At 34.5% G+C, this 17,053-nt stretch overlaps 1 protein-coding gene across 3 annotated transcripts in view; it reads left to right on the top strand.

Moving 5' to 3' along the window:
* The window catches only part of CREBRF (CREB3 regulatory factor), a 66,312-nt gene that overhangs the window by 45,320 nt on the left and 3,939 nt on the right, over positions 1-17,053 (top strand). For 2 of the 3 annotated variants that reach the window (XM_088827762.1, XM_088827764.1), the window contains exons 8-9: positions 4,221-4,343; positions 11,134-16,790. In XM_088827762.1, the coding sequence (XP_088683888.1) occupies positions 4,221-4,343; positions 11,134-11,249 (239 nt within the window). In that variant the 3' untranslated portion in view covers positions 11,250-16,790. Of the gene's footprint in view, positions 1-4,220; positions 4,344-11,133; positions 16,791-17,053 lie in introns of those variants that run through there. The other variant, XM_088827763.1, reaches the window with a different exon arrangement.

Below are 17,053 nucleotides of genomic sequence, written 5' to 3'. Positions count from 1 at the left end.
TACAGTTCATGGAGTCATGAAAGAGTCTGACACAACTGAGCGACTGACTGACTGACAAATTTGAGGTTGGTCCTCACTTTCTGAGCCAGATTCTTTTATCTCCTCACCTAGAAGTTTTTGATGGTAGAGCCCTTCACCTCTGTCCCCACTGCCCCCAGTGTTCTGGCATGGACACTGCCCAGGTTGGGAAGAGCTGTTCTGCTGTTTCAGTTTTTAGCACTCTTCTCACTTTTAAACAGTGAGCTGATTTACTCTACCTATTGAGGATGAGGAAGCTTTTTGCTTCTCATCAGTCCAGCCTGCATGTAAATGTCCTTATTTATATTTGAGCTAATGGTTTTCTCTCGTTTGTTTGAGAAACAAGCATAAATTTCTTGTTTCATGTGGTTTAGGGAGTCAGCTGTGCTTTCCTTGTTTAGTGACACATTTTTTAATATATTGTCCCTGCATGTAATTTTAAATTACTTCCCCTCCCCCTACCAGTTATTTCTGATTTCCCTCTTCAGTATTAGTCTATATTGGTTTCTTCTAAGTATTACAAGATAAGGAATAACAAATCATTGATTTCAAAGCAATGTCTGAAGTAGTAAAGATTTATTTCAGACCATAGGACTTCCATGTGTTGAAACTGGAGGTGTGTTCCTCCCAACCACCCCGCAACTTTATTGAGGTATAACTAAAGTAAAATAGCTCCACGTATTTAAAGACTATTATATGGTTACTTTGGACATACGTACATACATGTGAAATCAGTCAGGATAGTGAACATTCTGATCACCTCCAAAAGTTTTCTAGTGCCCCTTTGTAAGCTAGTCCTCTCTCTCTTCCTATCTCTGAGTAACCACAATCTGCTTCTGTCACTGTAAATTAGTGTACATTTTCTAAAATTTTATATTAATGGAATCCTACCATACATTCTTCTCTTTTGCCTGGCTACTTTCATTCTGCATATTTATTTAAACATTTCTCCATCTATATCAATAGTTCAATGGTTTTATTTGCTGAGTGGTATTCCATTGTATTAGATATACTGCAGTTTATCCGTTCACTTGTTGGTGAATATTTAAGATTGTTTGCTATTGCTATAACTGCTACAGACATATGCCTATAGAGCTTCTATGAATATTCCTGTGGAGGTGTTTGGGTGGACATATGTTTTAATCTCTCTTGGTTAAATATCTGTGAGTAACTTTATAAAAAACTGCCAAGCTGTTTTCCAAAGTGGCTATACCATTTTACAGTCTCAAAAACAGTATAGGCGGATTCTAGTTGGTCCATATTCTTGCTAACACTTGGTAAGGTCAGTCTTCTTTTAACCACCCTAATGGATATGTGGCAGTATATCATTGTGGTCTTAATTTGTATTTTATTAATTTATGATGTTGAACATCTATTGGCTGTTTATATATTTTGTTTGTGTGTATGTGGGTGAAGTGTCTGTTTAAATATTTTGCCATTTAAAAGTTTTGTCTTCTAAAAGTTCTTTATTGTAGATACAGGTTCTTCATCTGATATATATGTTGAAAATATTTTATACTAATCTTTGGATTGCCTTTTTGTTTTCTCACTGACATCTTCCAAAGAGCAAAAATTTTTAATTTTGATGAAGTCTGATGTGTTAGTCTTTCATTTTATATTTTTGTGTTCTAATTAGAAAGTTTGCCAACTTCAAAACTGTACTTTTGTGTATATTTTCTCCTAGGATTTATATAGTTTTAGATTTTACAGTCATTTTTTCCCCCCACAAATAGCCAGTTGATCAAGCACCATTCTTTGAAAGGACTTCCTTTTTCCATTGATTTTTTTTTTTTCACCTTCGTTAAATCAGTTGATCCTATATGTATGGATCTACCTCTGGACTCTGTATTCTGTTCCATTGAGCTGTTTGTCTATCTTTATGTGAATATGCAGTATCTTACTGTAGTTTTATAGTAGATCATAAAAGTCTTGGTAGTGTTCGTCCTTGTTGGTCTTCCAACTTTGTTCTTTTCTTTCAAAGTTGTTTTGGCTCTTCTAGGTCCTTTGCACGACCATTTTCAATTTTGAAGCCAGTTTATCACTTTTTATAAAAGAAGTCTTCTGAAATTTTGATTGGAATTGCTTTAATCTGTAGATCAATTTGGAGAGAATTATCATCTTAACAAAATGGAGGCTTCCAGTCCATGAACTTTGGATCTCTTTCCATCCGGTTGTCTTCTTTAATTTCTCTCTGACTTGTTTTATAGTTTTCAATGTACAGTACTTGAACATCTTTTGTTAGATTTATTCCTGAATATTTTATATTTTTGATGTTATTGTAAATGGACTCATTATTGAAATTTCAGATTCTTTGTTGCTAACATGTAAAATGAAATTTTGTTTTATACCCTTTTTAACATTTATTTTTTGGCTGCGCTGGATCTATATTGTTCTGCCTGGGCTTTTCTCTAGTTGTGGTGAGTGGGGGCTACTCTTCGTTACAGTGCACGGGCTTCTCGCTTCAATGGATTATCTTGTTGTAGACCATGGGTTCTAGGGCACTCAGGTTTCAGTAGTTGCAACACGTGGGCTCAGTAGTTGTGGCCCTTGTGCTTAGTTGCTCTGAGGCATATGGGATCATCCTGGACCAGGGATCAAACGCATATACCCTGCATTGACAGGCAGATTCTTAACCAGTGGGCCGCCAAAGAATTCCGTGTATTACTCCTGCCGTATTTTCTTGCTAAATTTATTGGTTCCAATAGTAGGTGTGTAGATGCCCTGGAATTTTCTGTATAAGTAGTTGTCACCTGCAAATAGATGGCTTTATTTCCTCCTTTTGGTTTCTGTGCCTTTTAATTCTATTCTTTGCCTTATTTCTGTGTTTAGGACTTTTGAATAGAAGTGGTGACTGCCTTGTTTGCAAGGAAAACTTTGACTTTTAAGTTGATGTTGGCTGTAGGTTTTTTGGTAGTTGAGATGCCCTCAATTGTTTAAGTTTCTTTGTTTTCCTAGTTTCATTTTTCCTGAATAGATAGGGAATACTGTCATTTCTTTTATTTTTAAATTGCATTTATTGGAGCAGTCATTGTTCTCCTTTATTCTGGTAATATATCACATATTCCCCTGTTAATATGGTGAATGATATTAACTAATTTTTTATTAAACCAACCTCGCATTCTTAGAATAAACTGTATTTGGTTATGATGTATTTTCCTTTTTCCTTAGTCTATTGCAAATATTTTCAGGATTCTAGTCTGATATTTTAAGTTGGAGTCTGTTGCTAATATTTTATCAAGGATTTTTAGGTCTATATTCAAAAGGGATATTGGTCTGTTAATTTTCTTTTTTTGTAATGTCTTTGTCAGGCTTTGGTATTTGAGGACACTACCTTATAGAATGAATTCAGTCATGATCTTTCTTCCTCTTTCTTGAAAAAGTTTGATAAGAGTGCTTTTATTTCTTCATTGTATATTTGATAGAATTTTACATTAAAACCCTCTGAGTTTTCTTTTAGGAGTATTTTTGGATAAATTCAATTCCTTTGTTAGAAATGGGCTGTTCAGATATTCCTTTTCTTCATGTTAAGTAACATTTTCAATAAATTTGTCCATTTCATCCAAGTTTTTCAATTTGTTAGCATAGCATTTTCTTATTATCCTTTTAATGGCTCTGTTTTAAAGTGATAACCCCTTTTTCATTCTAACTGTAGGTATTGGAGCAGTCTAGCTGGGGATGGGGATTAGGGTGGGAGTCAGTACCAATTTTGTTGATATTTTCAAAGAACCAGCTTTAGACTTTGTTAACTTTCTCTGTTGTGTGTGTTCTGTTTCATTGATTTCTCTTCTTATCTTTATTATTTTCCTCCTTATTTACTTTTGGTTAACTTTGCTCTTTTTTTAAAGCTTCTTAAAGGCAGAGAATTTTGTTTTTAAAGCTTTGTCTTTAAAGAGCTATGATTTATTTAATAAACATTTACTAAAACTCTGAGTCAGTATCAGACACTGTCATAGGTCTTAAAGCTGTGAAGACAAGTAGGACAAATTGCTTATAGAACAGTGAAGACTGATGCATGTCTGCAGCCTGTTATCAAAAGTGGCACATCATTTGAAATTAATCTCTTTGGATAAGAAAGCTTGCAACCCATCACTGCCTAATGTTTTCTTATATGTTCTTCATTTTTAATGATCTGTTATTACACAATTAAAAGTAAATTTTTCCATGTTAGTGACATGTTCCAAGTGTCCTGTTCTGTCTTACAGATAATTTATTGTTTGTAATCAACTCCATCAAGCAAGAGATTGTAAACCGAGTACAGAATCCAAGAGAGGAGAGAGGACCCAACATGGGACAGAAGCTTGAAATCCTCATTAAAGATACTCTCGGTAAGAAGAATACTGGATAAATTAATAACAAATAATAACATTCAGTGTAAGGTATGAGATTCAAGGGAACAGTAAAAATTCTTTTAAGGAAAAACTCAAGTGCTCTCATTGTAGTTACTTTCCTTTACGAGAAGATTTAGCATTCATAAACATGTCCTGCTGGTAACCATAACTTATTATTTAGACTTCATCACTCAACTATTTTAACACTTGGGAGGGATAAACTTCTAGCAACTTTAACCTTGTTTGGGGAAAATAAAGGTCCTTGACCTTGTCAAGCCTGCAGTATATACTTTAGTAGAGGTTCTTACCTACTTGTTTTACTCTTTCACGGGATTCTAACAAACTTGCTTATCTGGTTTTCCATCCCTGAACAGATTGTGCCACATAGGGAGAAACAGAGAGGCGGCCAAACAGAAGTCAGGCAGAGTGATACCTGACAGGGAGGGTAGAGGTAGCTAAAGTAGACAGAAGACATTCAAACCCTAGAGAACCAAGAGCTTAGCTGCCATAGGAGCAAATCAGATCAACCTATAATCAGTAGCATCCCAAGGGCATCACAGCAAACACAATCTGGGAAAACGCTGGAGCGTCATAAAATTGGTTCTTTGTTTAACAGTGTTTTTTCTAAGATTGACTCTTAAAAACTGGTTCTTACCTTGTTCGGTATAGTAGTAAATTTCACTTAGCTGAAAATTTTCTTCCAGTTCATTTTTCCCCAGAATGCTGACTGTGTACTGAATCCGTTCACTTGAATTAAAGTTTACTTTTCAATCATTAATTAATTACCTGAATTTAGAGTGCCAAACACTATTATTAAAAAAATTCAATTGTAAATATCTTAGAATTTAAGACAGCTTTTCTGATACCCAGTTATTATAAATTCACTCATTCCACAAAATTTTTTCAGTGCCTTACTATGTGCCAGATGTTGGGGAACACAGGGATTAAGCAAAGACTTTGTTGCTACTCTTCTTAAAAAGCTTGCAATCTAAAAATGGAGCATAAAGAATAAACAGAAAACCAGAAATAATAATAATAATATTGTGTAATATTGTGATAATTGCTATGAAGAAATTAAGATTCTTAGAGGGAGTGGAGTGAGCAAGAATATTTTATTTCTGTTTATACAGAAATATTCCTGTATACCAAATCTGCTGCTAAAATAATTACATTTTCTTTCATTGAAAATAAATGCACATTGAATACTTCCATGTACTTAGTAAGTTTCTCATGGTTTTTGAAATGATTTATTAGTTTCTCTTGTCAGCATTGTGTTCATAATGAATGTAAAATATACTGGTGTTTCTGAAGGGCAATTGGGAATCATTAGTAAAGTTAGCACTGCATATAGATTTTAACCCAAAGATTTCATGAAATTTGACAACTTTCATGTTTGCAGGCCAACGGAGAAGATATGAAATGAAAGAGATTTAAGAGACAAGAAAAAAGAATTTGTTAGTCTAGAAAGGGGTAAACAGCTCTCATTTGTATGGTACTTACTGTGATCCAGTATCTGACTATTAAGGTTGTTTAGTCATTTACTTCCACAGTTCTGTGAAGGAGGTATTATTATCCTGGTTTTTACAGATAAGGAATTGGAAGCCCAACAAGGTAGTTAGTAACTTTCTACGAGTGTAACTGACTTACAAGTGGGGGGACTAGGAGTAGAAATAAGTTCTGCTAGTTGCAAGTGCTTGCACTAGCAGAAATAAGTTCTTCTAGTTGTAAGTGATGACCCATATAACTTGGCCTTGTCATCTGACACTCATCTCTAGATAGTTTAAGATATATCTGTATAATTCACAAGTGGCCCACTAAGTGCCTTGTCCAATAGACTTCCTTGAGGATTTATCTTTCTTGACATTCTATGTAACATTTGATTCCACTGAACAATTATCTTCATTCTTGAAACATTTTTATTATTTTGATACTTTAGGTTCTGCATGCCTTGTTCCCTATCTTTTTAGACACACACACACACAGAAATACTAGTGGTTTCTCTTTGGCCCTAGCAGTATGCACTGGTCATATGCAGAAATTAAGATATGTTTTAAAAACACAAAAGCTCATTTAGCATAATGGTTAAAATGAGAGTATTTGAAATCAGTTCTAGATTCAGGTCCTGACCCTGCAGCTTATTACCTGAGGACCATGGGGAAGTAACTTCACTTACCTCAACCTGATTTTATTTGTCTATAAACTGTGGACAGCTGTGTGGATTGAATGGAAGGAGTACATATAAAGCACTGAGCATGCTGCTGAGCACAAATTCTCAATGCTCAGTAGTAGTTGTTGATGTTACCATATTACATTGTAAACATTTGAGTTTTTTTCACTAAAAGACTTTTATTTCTATATAGTCTTCCTATGTTTGGTAGAGAGAGGAATTTAATGTTTTGTAAGAAAACAATTCTTCCTGCCTTTTTATTTTTTGATTTAAAGGTTTATGTATTGATAACTTTGTGCTTTTCCCTTTATCCCTGATTATCAATTTTACCAGATAGTCCTTTACTCACATTTTCCTGCCTTGAGTATTTTAAATACGTTTCTCCATTTTTATTCTGGCATAAGATGTTGCTTTTGAAAAGCTAATAATTGTTTGATTTTTTTCCCCTTATGTCATTTGCTGTTTTTGCCCAGATGTCAACAGGATTTTTTTTCTTTTTATTTAAATCATAGTAACTTTACTAGACTGTCTTGGAGTTGGTCATTTTAGGTCGGTAGTCTCATATACACTCTGTGCTCTTTCAGTAAATAACTTCAGATCTTTTAATATTTAATTTGTCCCCTAGCTATGGTTTTCTTCTTTGGGGACACTTACTATTTGTGGATTGGATCTTTTCCTGTCTTCAGTATTTTCTGAGGTATATTCACTTTTTCTCAAATTTAAGAAGATCTCTTCATCTCTAATTTTAAAATTCTTTCCTTTTTCACTGCTGTTTTCTCAGATGCGTTATCTGTTGTATTTATTTGCAGCTGTTACATTCCTTTTAGTTTTAACTTCAGGAATTAATTTTTTCATTTTGCTTCTAATATTTTGAGATGTGATTGACATTTTCTGTTTCAGGTGTATAATGTACTGGTTTGATATTGATATATATTACAAAACGATCACCACAATAAGTCCAGTTAACATCCGTCAGTATGCATAGTTAACAAGATATTTTTTTCTTGTGATGAGGCCTTTTAAGATCCTTTCTCCTACCTACTTTCAAATATGCGAGACAGTATTATTAACTATGGTCACCATTCTGTATGTTACATCCCCTTCATTATAGATGACTTTATCTTCAAGAACGTATATTTTTTTGGTTTTGTTTATAGCTTTTTTCCTGAATTCAATCTTGTCTAATACTACAGTCATGAATACAACTTTCTTAATATTTATATTTGCTTGGTAACCCTTTGCCTACCTTTTTTTGGTAAGATTTTATTGAGGAAATCAAATTATAATTTGTTCTTTGATTAGGACAAGATAAAGGAAAAACAGAATTTCAGATGAAACAATTACATAAACATACCGGGATATCCAGAAATTTACATATATAGAAAAGAGTTTTTAAACCTCCATGTTAGTTTTTTTTAATTGGAAGAGAGTTGCTTTACAGTGTTATGTTGGTTTCTGCCATACGTCAGCATGAATCAGCAGTAGGTGTGCATACGTCCACTACTTCTTGAGTCTCCCTTCTGTCCCCCATCCCACCCCATCATTCCAGGTTGTCACGGAGCTGGGTAAGCTCCCTGCAGCTACAGCACATTCGCACTGGCTGTCTGTGTCACATGTGGTAATATATGTTTCAATGCCTCTTTCTCAGTTCATCCCACCTTCTCCTTCCCCTGCTGTGTCCACAAGTCTGTTCTCTATATCTGCATCTTTATTGCTGCCCTGCAAATAGGTTTATCAGTACCGTTTTTCTGGATTCCATATATTAATATATGCATTAATATATGATATTGTCTTTCTCGTTTTGACTTCACTCAGTATAACAGGCTCTAGGTTCATTCACCTCCCCAGGATTGACTCAGATTTTTATGGCTGAGTAATATTCCATTGTATATATGTACGATTACTTCTTTATCCATTCATCTGTCAGTGGACATCTAGGTGTCTTTTAGAATTGTGGTTTTCTCAGGGTATATGCCCAGTAGTGAGATTGCTGGGTCATATGGCAGTTTTATTTGTAGTTTTTCAAGAAATCGCCACACTGTTCTCCATAGTGGCTGTATCAATTTACAGTCCCACCAGCAGTGCAAGAAAATTCCTTTTTCTCCACATCCTTTCCAGAATTTATTGTTTGTAGATTTTTTGATGATGACCATTCTGATTGGTGTGAGGTGATACTTCATTGTAGTTTTGATTTGCATCTCTAACAAACAAGTGAGGTTAAGCATTTTTTCATGTGTTTATTAGCCATCTAGTCTTCTTTGGAGAAATGTCTGTTTAGGTCTTCTGCCCATTTTTTGATTGGTTTGTTTGTTTTTCTGATCATGAGCTACATCAGCTGCTTGTATATTTTGGAGATTAATCCTTTGTCAGTTGCTTCATTTGTAATTATTTTCTCTCATTTTGAGAATTGTCTTTTTTGCCTATCCTTTAATTTTCAGTCTTTCTGCAATGCTTTCTATGAGATCTCTTTTTAAAAGGTCTTAATTAGATTAAAATGTAGACTTCATTTTGATTTTAATACCATAAATTCACTCCTAGATTTTTATATATAACTTATAGTTTGGCTTTTCTTTGTTAATCAGTCAGGAGTTTTTCTTTCTCTTTTAAAAATTTATTTTTGGCTGCCCTGGGTCTGCACTGCAGTGCTTGAGCTCCTCGTTGCTGTGCGTGGGCTCTCTCCAGTTGCGGCAGGCAGGGGCTGCTCTCTAGTTGTGGCGCCTGGGCTTCTCACTGTGGTGACTTCTCTTGCTGCAGGGTGTGGGTTCTAGGCGTGGCTTCCGTGACTGCAGTGTGTGGGCTCTACAGCACAGGCTCAGCAGCTGTGGGACACTGACATGCCCCATAGCATGTGGGATCCTAGCTTTTGGATGAGGGATCAGACCCATGTCCCCTGCATTACAAGGTGGATTCTTAACCACTTGACTGCCAAGGGAGTCCCCTGGAGCTCTTCTTTAATGGATGTGTTTCACTCATTTTTATTTATTGATACATGTTTGGTTTTAACTTCTGTCATCAAAAGATCTGTTAGGATTGTTCATATGACTTTCTTGCTTTCTGTTGTCATTCATACTATTCATATTCTGTTGTCATCCGTATTATTATAGTTTTATTTTGTCCTCTGATTATTTTCTACTTCTGCATTTTTGTCTTGCAAGCTCACTTTTTAATTATAATGTGTACTTAATTTTTTTCTCAACTTTTCGTTTAAAATATCAGTCCTGCAAGAAAAGTAGAAATAAATAGTGCAGTGAACATTTGCACATCATTCAGCTAGATTAACCAGTGTTAATATTTAATATTTTTGCTGCATTTGCTTTAGTTCTGCCTCCATTTACATTTTTCCCTAAATATTTGAAGTTAACTTACAAACGTGATTATTCATCCCTAACTACTATACTACTTCAACATGGGTTCCTCAAGAATGGGACACTTTCTTACCTAGACACGATACTACTGTCACTTCCTGGTTCATCATCACTATAACATCTGTGTGGAGTTCATATTTAAATTTCCCCAGTTTTCTCAGTAATGTCCTTTATAACTTTTTTGTTTGTTTTTGATCCAATTAAGGATCATGAGTTGCATTAGTATTTTGTTGTTGTTGTCCTCCTTTAATCTAAATCAGTCTCCTAGTCTTTTTTCTTTCCATAAAAAAATCCAGGTAGTTGATCTTGTAAAATGTCCCAACATCTGAATTCATTTGTTTCCCCATGATCAGATACAGTTAAATTTTCTTGGCAAGAATACATTGTAGGTTATATCCTTCTCATTATGTCAATCAAGAAACATATATGGTCCCGTGGTTAAGACTTGGCCTTCCAATGCAGGTGGTGTGGATTCTCTCCCTGGTTAGGGAGCTAAAAATGGTCCACATCAAAAAAAAAAAAGTCTTGAAGAAACACACAATATCAGTTTGTCCAGTTATTGGTCCCAGTGAATTTGAGCACATGGTTAAAGTGGTGTCAGTACTCTTTTACAGTATATTGACTTCTTATAAGCAGTTACTAAACAGATTTTTCTGCTTCCATCTCCTTTTAATTGCTTATTTTTATTACATTTTAAAACACATATGCCTCTGTTATTGAAAATCAATAAATCAGATATCTTCAACCTCAGTCATAGAGGATGAGGAAGATGAAAAAAACCAACATACATGCAGTATCTCCCACCTTTCTTTCCTCTTCCAAGTTTGCTTATTTATCCACTTACCTTTATTTTTTTTTTTATCCACTTACCTTTAAAATGAAGAAAAATGCACATAAAATTGATCAAATCCGTATAAAAAAAATGACTGAAAACATCCTGTAGATATGTATTTTTGGTCACATGGGTGAAGTCCATCCATGAGATGTAGTGAAGTTGAAGCAGTTGGAAGAGACTGGCTGTGAGAGAACAGGAAAAAGACACGTTGGCAGGCTTGGGGTTTGGGTTTAGACTGTTCTTGGTTTGACCCTGCTGGTCTTGTGGGCACTAGTTACTGTGGGTAGAATTATTTTCTGGACTGCAGCAGCAAGCACTCATCTAGGACTCGTATCAAGCTGAGGGCCACTCCTGACCCTCAGATTTTCCTGTTCCTTACCTTCAGATATGTCTAAGTGTGTCTTTTACTCTTCTCTTCAGGTCTCCCAGTTGCTGGGCAAACCTCAGAATTTGTTAACCAAGTGTTAGAGAAGACTGCAGAAGGCAATCCCACTGGAGGCCTTGTAGGACTAAGGATACCAACATCAAAAGTGTAATCAGCTTCATTGGACCACTGGTCAGAAATGTCTGTGTTTGTCATGTTATTCATTGTAAATTTTCATTCTGTTTTGCATGTCAGTTTAGCATTATGTAAACATTTACAATTAGGTTACATTGTTTTAAGAACTAAGTAGCATAAGTGAAGCATGATCCAAAATACTTGATTATTGCATTTTTCAGAGCATAAACCATGGTTAAAACTGCTACTGGCATCAGAGTTGAAGATCATACATTTAAATAGATGTTTAGATACAGGTTACAAAATCTGTTAAAGCAAGACACTTTGAAAGAGTGAAGATGATAGTAAATGCCAAATATTGTGGCAGGTTTATGCTCTGAACCACACACAAAAAAATTGAGGAAGCATTTTTTTAAACAGTCAGTTTTGATTGTTTTTAGAATTATTGCTTTTTGTTCTAATTTTCCACAACTGTTACGCTCACTTGTACATGGCACAACCCAGCACTCATGCCCATGTGCCATATTAGATGTTCATTTTCCGAGCTCTATATGGTATATATAAATATATATATAAATATATATATATAATGTCTGTGCAAGTAAGAAAAAAAAGCATATTCTTTGTGCCTTGTATTTTGGGGAAACTATAAAACTGGTAATATTTTGTATGATGAAAACCCTAATGAGGAAAAAAAACAAGATATATAGGTGGAAAAATTATGGGGTTTAAATGTTTTTTTGTTCCAACTCTTTTTCAAAATTTTTGAATGTATATAGGACTATGTTGAAATGTAGATATATGCCACAGAGTCTGTGTATTGTATAAAAAACAAAACAAAAAACAAACAAAAAAAAAAGATGGCTCTAGAAAACTCATATTTCGGTACTTGACCGGAAGAAGACAAATACTTGCACATTATTGCGATTGTTTTATTTTTTGTACCAAAGACAAATGCAACTGATATGGCAAACTGCCAGTCTAAGTAAAGTTTTGCACAGCTTACATGATACTGTATGAATGTATGAAAAAAAAAGGAGAAAAAAAAAACGAAAAGGTCAGGGTTAGGGATCTTACTGAACTGTGAATTTTATTTCTGTTTGGGTCCAATTATCTACAGAAGGAGCATCCACACACACAGATATTATTTTGCTGTTCCTCTAGTTCGCTTCCATAGTAGATAAGTTGGTGGCCATTTAGGTGTCTGTAAGTCTTTTTATTTCTGCACTTATTGTAGGAAATTTTAATATATTTCATTTTAGTAAGCTATTGGTAAAATAGTTTTTGACCTTGAAAATTAAAAAGTTTATTTAGCTTGTTGTAGTATACTTCCACCAAACAACCAAAATACAGATTATTTTTATTGTATTATGTATATATATGTAAAGAAAGAAAAAAGCTAAAAATATCTAATTCTTTAGTTGCCACTTTTCCAATTGATGTATTATTGTGCATGTAATATTTTCAAAGATCAACACAAGCTTAAAACAAAAACAAAAAAATTTATAGATTTTTATATTTTTGTACAGGTATTTTCAGACTAGCTTCTTCAAACTTAACATGTGACTTATTCTTCTTCTATAGTTTCTAGAACTGAGAAATATTAACACATTTAGTTTTTAGGTGCTCTTTTTGTTCACACAAAACAGCTTCATTAGTCAGTGTTTTAACTATGTTAAAGCTTTACCTCTTGATGAGAAATTTCTTATGTCAAGGCAGCATTATAAACCTTCCCTACAAATCTTTCCATCCTGTCTCTCTCACTGTTTTATTTTCAGATTTTGTGTTTTGAACTCTGAAAACTGGTAACTTAAAAATTCTAACTTAAAAAAAAAAATCCTATTTAGCCAGAAAAAAAATACCAAAAACTTCAGACCTAGCTGCTGGGAAAATATCTATTTCTCCAACTACTTCTCCATATCCCTTGGAGAATTTATTTTTAATTATATCTTGTCTATACAGTGTGTTTCTTCTTATTTTCTTCCTGCCCACCACCCTCTCCCATTTGTAAGTGATAGCACATGAAGCTATAGCTTATAAAGGTTTGGTTCTAAAACGCACAGTAACAACCGAGCGATGTTGCTTTCATGCCTCTTTGACATTATGAAGAAGAATCTCCAAGAAGGATTGTCCTAACACCTTAGCTGAACTGTGATGTACAAGATTACCCTGTGTGCTTGGTGGAAATGTACGTGGTTAGTGCATTCACACTAAACAGATAAGCGCAGATCTAATGGTTTAATAGAATGTAAGTTTATTGGTCAATGTTTTTCATTTTTAGGTGGGAGAAGGCAAAGCACAGGTTTGTATCTTGGAGGTATATGAAGTTTTGACAGAGTGTGTCTGGGAAATTGAAATATGTTCCAAAATATGGCAGTTTTGCAATCAGGTGAAAATCACTTCGTGGTTGAGACTCAGCTGATGAGGTTTATAAAATTGCCCCTTTCTAGCTGCTCTGTTAGGAATTCTGGTTTTTTATACCTTTTTCTTGTCTGCAAACCAGAATTTGATTTTTTGGTCTTGCATTTCAAAAAAAAGACTTTGAATCTGTTTAGTAGATTCCATATCCTTGCATTTCAGTGTTTTATATGTACTACTTAAGTTAAATAGTTAAAAGCTTTTAAATAGTTGAGCTTTTTAATGTTGACACTTTATTTTGTACCTACCTATTTATATATGTATGTATATCTTAGAAAAAGCACTTTGTTAAAAAAAATTGCATTTTATATGATTCCTGCCATTTGCTGCTAAATCTGGGCTGGTCAGAATGCTGCAGCGATACTTGATCTAAATAAAAACCTGGCAGTAAAATGTAGAGTGAAAGTTAAATCCTCTTGCTGTTTTAACTTTATCATAAAGATGACATAGGCAAGCTGTGCAGCTTTACATTTTAACCAGGGGACTCTGTGGCATTTAAAACCGTCTAGAAATGGTTGTACTTTAATGCCAGTAATAATCTGCTTCCTCTATTGTCATTAAAATATATACGTTTAGTGTATCACACAAACAAATCTTATAAGGGTAACGTAAAAACCCCAACAATTGTACATGTTCTGTTTTTGAAAATTGTGGCATGTATTTTTGGGTGAAGATCATTAGAGAAGAGCTCTCTAAAGGTTTTCTGTGTTCATTCATGGTATACAGATAGCTCATAATGAAGTCCAGAATCTTACGTTAAGTGAAAGCATTGTGAATTCACCTCAAATAAACCCATTGTTCCCAAAGCAATTATAAACTTTGACTCTAGTACTACTATGATTTAAAAAAAACAAAAAATGTTCTTCCTCGTTTCAGATACACTGGATTCTTTATAGAGTTTGTCTCCATATGAAAGCATGCTGTCCAGTTGTTCTTGTTAAGATCTTGTCTGAGTTTTGAATTAGGTGCCACACTTTTTCAGTCAGTATGATTGCTTGTTCTACTGTACCATGTATGATTCTTGTCCTTTCCTATATCCTTCATGACAGATTATGATGTGGCTTTATATTGTGCCTTACTTGTACATTTAAAACAAAACATCTTCATTCCCTTTCACTTCCTAAATCTTTCACTTTGAACTTTTTGGTAAGAGAATCAGAACTATTATAAAAACATCATGAAGGATTTCAGATGAGTATGGTTTTAAATTCCCCCTCTTTGTTGTTGTTTTGTATTTGTATGAAAGACCAGTTTTGAGGTCTTTGAATATGAGGGGGAAGATTAGCAGTAATTTCACTACATCCCTTTTTCCTAACTTTCATGAATTTGTCATACATCTTCTTTCTGATGCTTGACTTTATTTGCTGCTTAGCAATAGTCTGCATTTAAAGAAAGGTGTGTTCAGTTCATCAGCTTGAAATTGACCATTTCATTTTTCCAGAATTTTTTAGGAAAAGAGTACTCATTTTGTTTGTTTTATAAAACAGATGACAAGTCTCTTTAAAAGAAACAGAAGTACAGTACTTTTGAAATACAATGCTGTTAGTTTGGATTTCTTTTTTTATATATAATATTCATACAATTATCTGATGTTTGCCTTCATTAATAAAGCTGTTAGTTTATTCACCAAAATGTCAAGAATGGATGTGCTTTTCTTTATTCCATACATTTAAAAATATTTTAGCTGCTAAGATTTAGTTAACTTTCTAAGAAACGAATTCAAGTTGCCTTCAGCAGGAATTAACACAAACTTATGTTCCCTTTCTTTATATAGTCTTCCTAAAATGCTGTTCAAGTATTTTCTAGTTAATTATGTAACAGAATGTTAGCATCTCTCCAAATCTTGAAACTTGAATTTTGAGAATGCATTGAATTATGCTTTCAGTGTTAAAGGTTTCAATTATCCTTCTAGTGAAGTCTATTGTGGAATACCATTTCCCATGGAACTGAGGCCATTTCCACAACTTTGCACAGAACTGCAGTCTTGTTCTTCCCTCAGATCATGACAAATAAGTCTCACACAGTGCCGTAATACTTGTGGATTCTTTTGTAATCTTTGTAATCTTAATAAGGGCATTATGAGAAGATGACTCCATGTTTTTTTAATATTTCAAACACATTGGGATGTAACCATGAATGTCAACTGTAGGAATGGTTGTTTCGTTTTAAGGAATAAGCATGTTGGGGAAGATGATGACAATGTACTACTGACAGTTTTACACTTCCGTAGGCAAGTGGGGTTATGTGTTGAAGCATAATCCTCGTGCTGAGTAAACTGACTGAAATCGTAGAAATTACACCTAGGAACTGAATTATGCCAAATTGCCATTTTCCTTTAGAAAAGAGAGATTTGGGGGTAGTGGTGAGGGAACAAAACCTTAAAACTACTTCCGAACAGTATTTTGGAATTGACGACTTGGTGACTAGTGAGGAACATCAGAGTTGGGTATTTCAATGTGCCAAGTTTGGGTGAACTAGGTTTGCCTCTTTCATAACAATGTAAACACAATTGTGTAGTTAATTAAATCCTGGGTGGATGTGAGCGGGACTGATTACTGTCTCTTGCCCTTCGCCCTTTGTTTTTTTCAGAACCAAATAACAGAAATGTATATGTGTGTACTGTATCTGCCTTTTCATCACATTTTTATGACACTGTATTCCACTGCCTGCTTTTTTTTAACCTTCTTTCCCTAGGATTTGTCCTATAACTTAGCATTTGTGGTTAACAGTGATACTAGGGCTGACCGCACATAAGAAGTCACAAGAGAAGAGCGGAAGGGCAAGAATTCAAAGCATTTGTTCATACAATGTGGCGACCTCTTTGGCATAGCGCGTAGGATCCTGTTTGTAACGCTATCATGAATATTCTGTAGTTTTGTTTCCCTCCCCGCCAACTGGAGCTATGAAACTTTTTATTGGATTCAGTCTTGTCTGTTGTCTAGAAAGAATTTTATCGTGTTGACGCATGAGCTGTTTAAAAATTATTCTATTAAATGTTGGTTAATAGTTGTGCAGTTTTTCTTTTCAGAAGAAAAGGCAATACAATCGTTGCCTTTGTTTTCTGTCACCTTCCAGCCCCTCAGCACTTCTAGTCAGATACAGATTCATCAGTGTATGCAACATCCTTTGTAATTTAAAATAAAAAAAGCTGAAAAGAAAAGGTTTTCAATTGTTTGCCTCGTGTTTTCATCCTTCCTTTTCCCACTGCTTTTCTGTTGCTGTCTGAGGTGACCATCTACCCTTCAAAGTAAGTCACTGCAACAAAATTCTGAACTAGAGACAGCAGTGAACTCTTGATAGCATGGCCCCTCTCTTGGTGTAATTTACAAAAAGCTAACATTTTTTAACACTTAGAACTGATTTTTCAACATGCTAGTTTAATTTTGCTACCACACAGTATTATTTATTGACAGAAACACATTC

This window comes from Moschus berezovskii, chromosome 18, assembly GCF_049115385.1.
Source record: "Moschus berezovskii isolate FMDL1 chromosome 18, NW_MosBer_1.0, whole genome shotgun sequence".
Classification (NCBI taxonomy): Eukaryota; Metazoa; Chordata; class Mammalia; order Artiodactyla; family Moschidae; genus Moschus; species Moschus berezovskii.
The sequence above is the reverse complement of the archived record's forward strand: the minus strand, read 5'-3'. Positions and strand labels throughout refer to the sequence as shown.